This window comes from Lipotes vexillifer, unplaced genomic scaffold, assembly GCF_000442215.2.
Source record: "Lipotes vexillifer unplaced genomic scaffold, Lipotes_vexillifer_v1.1 scaffold805, whole genome shotgun sequence".
NCBI classification, from domain to species: domain Eukaryota; kingdom Metazoa; phylum Chordata; class Mammalia; order Artiodactyla; family Lipotidae; genus Lipotes; species Lipotes vexillifer.
This window is the reverse complement of record NW_006776681.1, coordinates 541,320-547,634: the sequence shown is the minus strand read 5'-3', so window position 1 is coordinate 547,634 and position 6,315 is coordinate 541,320. Positions and strand designations below refer to the sequence as shown.

Below are 6,315 nucleotides of genomic sequence, written 5' to 3'. Positions count from 1 at the left end.
CCTTGCGTTATGCGGGCCTCTCACTGTTGTGGCCTCTCCCATTTGCGGAGCACAGGCTCCGGACGCGCAGGCCCAGCGGCCATGGCCCACGGGCCCAGCCGCTCCGCGGCACGTGGGATCCTCCCGAAACGGGGCACGAACCCGCGTCTTCTGCACCGGCAGGCGGACTCTCAAGCACTGCGCCACCAGGGAAGCCCTTACTTCTCTTTTATTTGTACATTTAAAGACCCACCCACCCACCTACTTTTCCTTATGCTTTTCCTTAAAGGCCTTCGTCACGAGCCTCAAGTTCTTTTCGCTGTTCTCTTTGAGATCCTCTCCTAATTCCCTGTCTCACCTTCTCTGCACAGCTGGAAAGCACAGGGTTTCTGTGGGGAAGATAATGTCCTGTGTCAGGTCTGCGGTCCCTGCACGGTTCTCCTGCCTCTGCTCTGCTGTCCTGTGAATGTTCCGGCTCATGAGGGTCTCCAGGTGTCTGTGATGCGCCTTCTGACTCCTGGGAGGTGTTCCCTCCTCTCTGCCTTTGCAGGTTTCCCATCTCCAGGACCCCGTGTGACTCCAGGCTTCCCGAATCCCCCGACTATTTATAGGGCAACGAATAACGTTTTGTCTTGTCACTCACCTTCCTTCTTACCAGGAGGTGGGGTCTTTGGGGACACACGCCCTGCCTTATAACAGGCCCTGCAGGACCAAGTTCAGGGCTGGGCGTGGTTTTTTTGTGTGTGTGTCACTGAATATTTGCTTGGTTGAAAATGAACCAGACCAGAGACACATTGGCTGGGATGCAAGGGGAAAAAACAATATTCTGGCCATCCTTGGCATCAAACATTTGAAGAGCTGCTGGAGAGGGCTGTGAGCTCACTAAGACTAAGCATCTTCCCAGAGTCAAGCAAGCAACTCCATGGATGATTGATATTTAACAGCCTAAAGATAAGGCTGCCCAGGGTCCTTCCAGCCCCTAGATGAGCTGTACCCGTGATTACACCCATGTTTGTTGTGTGCCTGCCGTGTGCCGGCCCCGGGCGGTCTGATCCTTCTGGAACTGCAGCATCAGACACCTGAGACCTGCGTCCCGGGCGATCGCCATGCCTGTGTGTGTGTCCCCAGGGTCTGTTTAGCCGGTGGGCACACTGCAGCACCCACTAGCAAATTCTGAGCTGTGTGGGCTCACCCCTTCCCAGCCCCAGACATGGGTGCCGTGAGGGGGGCAGGTGTCTGGGGCGGCAGCTCTGCCCTCCTGCGTCGTACGGCTCAGATGGGTACGAGGGGAGACCCTGGAGAGATGGTCACTTTATTCTTGCCGCCCATATCTTTTCTTTGCGTCCAGTTGATGAGACTGAGAAAAGAGGGGCTGATGTAAGATTTAGTCTGGGGAAGGGCTCTCGGCTCTCTGCTCACGTTGGGGTTTTTTATTCCCCCCGCTTTGCTTTTTCTTTTTAAAATTTTACTTTGTATTTAATTTTTATTTTTACCTTTGTATTTGCAAACTTATGTGCTCCCGTTGCTACCATTTTCCATCCCGTGCTCTATATGTTGGTCAGGATCCCAGCAGGAAACAAATGCTATGTTCCAGAAGGGCAGTTGCAGAGAATTGGAAGCAGGGACTGTGGACAGTCAGGGTTTAGGGGCATCACCAGGGTGGCGAACAGCTGGGCTGGCAACAGCGGGAAGCCGCCGTGAGCCTGTGCCGACGGCGTGGGCAAGCAGGCAGGCCTCCCATCTCTTGTTCATCCCTCCCTCGTGGCCACACAAGCCAGGTGCTGGGGGCAGGGCCCTGGGGTGTGCGGTTTATAAGAGGTTGGCCACCAGGACACAGCGCAGGGTAGGAAGGTGAAAAGGGGGTCTGGGGTGCAAACAGTACCCGGTAGAGTCCACCCACCAGACAGCAAGACGAGGCAGAGGGGAAATCCAAGTCCCTGGGATTGGCTTTCCAGTGCGCTGGTAATCACCTGGAATTTCCTCTTCCTCCCGACTCTGGGCCCCATTGAGCCAGCTCTGCGTGAGGAGGGCCAGCCAAAGGACGTGAGACCAGAAAGTGCAGCATGGATTGGAGCATGCTCGGGCCTTCCTGTGGGCTGGCGGTCCTGCCAACATGGGCCGTCGAGCGGCGGCTCTGGGCACACACGTGCACGCCCTGAGCCTCTCTGCCTCGCTGCCACAGAGGCCGCCTCGTTCTTACACATAGAAACATCAGGGTCATGTACGTCTTCGTTAAGTAAAATAAAGGGACCCCTCAAGGCTTCCTGGCTTTGCAGCTTCTCCTTCTCTGAAATCCCTGTTGGCTCTGGAACATTCCATGCAAGGAGAAGGTGTGTTTTCAAGTTGCAGTCCTCCACCCCGAGGCCTCAGGGCTCCATTGACCCGTCCTCACTCTGCTTGTTGAGACCAGTGGGAACAGTCCCCGTCCCATCCCCCAGCAGACTCTGCTCCAGGCTCCGGGGAACGTCTCTGCATCGCTGCCACGCACACACCGCACCTGGGCACACGGCATACAGCACCCTCTGCCCTGCGGTCTCTGGAGCCTTTTTATTCCAGCAAACGTGACCCTTTGGGATGAGCTTACAGAGTCTCCAGACTCCGTCAGTAACCCCAGCAGTGGGGTGCGCCCAGGCACGAGTGTTTATACACAGCTACCAAATGGGGAGATGCTGCGTCTCCTCAAGCCCGGGGGCAGATTAGTCAAAGGAGGGTTGGGGGAGGGATTGCGGAAGTCAATACATGGCTGCCGTGTCTCCCCTGCATAACCACTGCCCCCCCAGCCTGAGCTCGTCATAACCGGGAGGGACTCAGAACACACAGCTGGGTGGCAGCAGTGCTGGCCGACGACAGCCTGGCAGAGGAGGGGGCAGTTTTCGGAGCTCTGGAGAGCGCCCTGCCCCATGCTGCGCTCAGCTGTGACCCGCTCCACATGGCTGTAATGAGGGTAGAAAAGAGGAGAAGCCATGGAAGGCCAGGCGTTCCTGCTGGCTCTTTTGCTTTGGTGAAGCATGTGATTAAATAGAAACTTGAACGGGATTCTGTGATAAGTGCAGGTGGAGTAGAGGACGTTGGCTTTCTGGAGAGCAGAGAGAGGGCTGCATCTTCCTCACTCCCCACTCCACCCGCCTGCCCCTCCATGTGTGGGACGTGGCCATCCTGCTACAGTGGTTCCACATGGGCTTTGAAGGTTTGGGGAGCCGCACGGAACCGGTCATGAGGTCAGCCTCTCCAGCCTCCCCTTTGTGAGCTCAAGGCAGGGGAGGCCGGGCTTAATGCCCCCCGCTTCCAACAACAGAACACTGAAGGGGCTGGTATGCACACCTAAGACCTAACACTGCAGGGCAGTTATTTCTTAAGTGGAATTCGAGGTAACATTAATAGGAGAGCGGAAGGCCACTGTCCATCTCACACTTGGTCAGTGTTATCCCCTCTTCTGCCCTCGTCAGGCCACTTTCTGACATCACCTGGGAGCACACTGGGAATGCAGAAACTCAGGCCCTGCCCCAAGCTTTCCGAAACAGAACCCACATTTCATAAGATTCCCAGGTGACTAGTTTGTTCATTCAAGTTGAAAGGCCCTGGTGGAGAGTGGGCATTGGCACACTTTTTCTGTCAGTGGCCAGGTATTAGACTTTGGGGGCCGTGTGGTTTGTGTTGGGACCTTGTAGCCCCAAAGCAGCCACTGACAGCACATCAGTGCGGGGCACGGCGGGTTCTGGGAAAACCTGATTTACAGCGGGCAGTGGGCCAGCCCCTGATCTGGAGTTTTGGGAAGAGTTCTTGCGATCGTGGTATTTCCAGCATTCTTCATTTCAGTGAACCACACATGTACATACCAGTCCGTAAGGAAGCTTGAAATTGGATTGGAAGGGAAGTGTAGCACGTTCCTAAAATTTACCCAGAAGTCTCCCCAAAAGCTTTAGCTTGAAGAAACAAAACTTGGGGAACCCCTGGAACCTGTTTTTATGCCGTTTCTTTTTACTTTATTGTCTTGTCCTTGAAAAAGTCCTGTCACCGTGCCATCTAGAAGTGGAAGTAGGTGAAGGAAGTTTAAAAATTGCCTGGGGAGTCCCACGTCAGAAAGGACGCGATGACCCAGAGGGGAGCCAGAGGCTCGGTTGTGGCAATGAGGGAACTGGGTCATTTCAGAAAGAGCTTTTAAAAAGAGAATGTTTAGCCTGGGAAAAAGAAGGTCATGGGCCAGCATGAGAGCTGTCTGGAAAACGTAAGAATCCTAAAGAATCGTGTGAAGTTGGGTCAGTAGGTTTAGGTTAGATGTAGGTCACCTTTGCGTCAGTGAACGGTTGGAGCGTCCATCAGTGGAAAGGTCTTCCTTGAAAGGAAGTGGGTGTCCCCACCAGGCATGTCCAGCTGGAAGTCAGGACCCCTGCTGGAGGTCCCTCTCCCAAGTGAGAGTTTGGACTGAGGACCTTGGGCCAATAATAATAACTGTCATGATGATTTCCATGTACTAAATACCTGCTAAGTGCCAGTTTCTCACTTAATCCTCCCCCAAACACTGGTATAGACAAATGAGGAGATTCGAGGAGACTCAAGGGGACTCAGGATCAGAGAGGTAAAGTAACTTAGCCAAGGTCACACAGCTGGTCAAAGGCAGAGACTAGATTTGAGCCCAGACCTGAAGACCCACCCTGCGCTCCTGCTGCCTTCCATGAGAATCTCTGCTTTTTCTTTCCCGGCAGGTGCTACACGAACCCCTGATTGATGAGGACCCTGTGTTCATTGCCACGTGCACAGAGCGGGAGCTGCGGAAGAGGAAAAAGCGGAAATTCAGCCTCTGGGTCCGGCAGTGCTCTTCCACCGGCTTCATCATCCAGGTGAGCCCTGGGCCGGCCCTGGAGGCCGAGGGAGGATTTGGTAACCGGTGAACTTGCCCACTTACCCTTTTCACTGCGCCTCACGAGATGCTGCAGCTTAGGCTGGGCTGCGCTGCTCTCTTCCTTGCTGGGGCACGGGGCTAGCTGGCGCTGTCCGCTGCATGTTCTTCCTGCCCGCTCCGGCCCCTAGGGTTAAACAACAGCCGTAAACACCGATCAGGGCTCAGGCCCTTACAGTGTCAGCCAGAGGCTTCACCAGAATGCTGGGCACAGAGGTCGCTGCTATGGCTCTCGAGAGCGCGCCGTGTGACGTCCCAGAAAGACCCCCCAGACTCCGCTGCGGCTCTGTCCTGAGGACACCTTCAGAGGCCTGCCACGGCATCAGGAGCCCGGCCGTCAGCCTGCCTTGCTGCCTGCTCCCCGGCTCTGCCCTGCAGAGGTGGCCGAGCTCTGCTGCGCGCACAGTGTCAGACGCCGCCGAGCTGCTGGAGCGGCAGGGTGCGGGGTGCACGGAAGGAAGAGGTGGGGCTGGCGAAGCGGACCCCGGGCTGGTTCCTCCCGCCCTGCCGCTCAGGCCACTCGGCGGCCCTCACTGCCCTGCCCGGCTGCAGCCCCAGGCCCAAGGCGCAGGGGCTTTGCACACGTCCTCCCCCCTCCCCTGAGCCAGGGAAGGATTCGTTGGGAGGGTCAGCTGAGCACCTCCGTGCCGCATGTGCTCGAGCCGTGGCAAGGAAGGTGCATGTGCCCCAAGCAGCAGCGCGCCCTGCCCCACAGGCCAGGGGGCTTCAGGTCCGGCTGGGCCCGGGCTCTCCAGCTGGGCTTACGCACAGGCTTCAGGCTGTTGCTAGACAGACCCACCCCAGAGCGGGAAACACTCTGGACATACAGCCTGGGCCCTCCCTCCCCACACAACCCCTGCCATCGCTGTAGTAGCTTTCACAGTGACACTGCCCTGGGGACAGGAGAGTCCGTTTCACTGTATATATATGACATTCAGTCATTCTTTGAATAAATACTTACTGCTGAGTGCTGTGGCCTGCAGCATCGTGCCAGGCACCGGGGTACAAAGTCATGGCTCTGCCTTGCCAGGGTTCTGCCTGTGCGGGTTTTGAAGGAATGTGCGCATGTGGGTTCTGTGTGCATCTGGCACCATTTCCTTTTTTTTTTTTTTTTTTTTTTTTGCGGTATGTGGGCCTCTCGCCGTTGTGGCCTCTGCAGTTGCGGAGCACAGGCTCCGGATGCGCAGGCTCAGTGGCCATGGCTCACGGGCCCAGCCGTTCCATGACATGTGGGATCTTCCTGGACCGGGGCACGAACCCGTGTCCCCTGCATCGGCAGGCAGACTCTCAACCACTGCACCACCAGGGAAGCCCACCACTTCCCTTTTACTGTAAACTTGACGAGTAGCGAGGAGTCATGACCATTACCTGCAAGGCCCCTCTCTCTTTCTCTCTCTCTCTCTCTCTCTCTCTCTCTCTCTCTCTCTCTCTCTCTCTCT

The 6,315-nt window shown here is 56.3% G+C and overlaps 1 protein-coding gene across 1 annotated transcript in view; it reads left to right on the top strand.

The window, feature by feature from the left end:
- PGBD5 (piggyBac transposable element derived 5) overlaps window positions 1-6,315 on the top strand; it is a 94,748-nt gene that overhangs the window by 61,826 nt on the left and 26,607 nt on the right. The window contains exon 3 of the mRNA XM_007450598.1: window positions 4,683-4,817. Within this exon, the coding sequence (XP_007450660.1) occupies window positions 4,683-4,817 (135 nt within the window). The remainder of the gene's footprint in view (window positions 1-4,682; window positions 4,818-6,315) is intronic.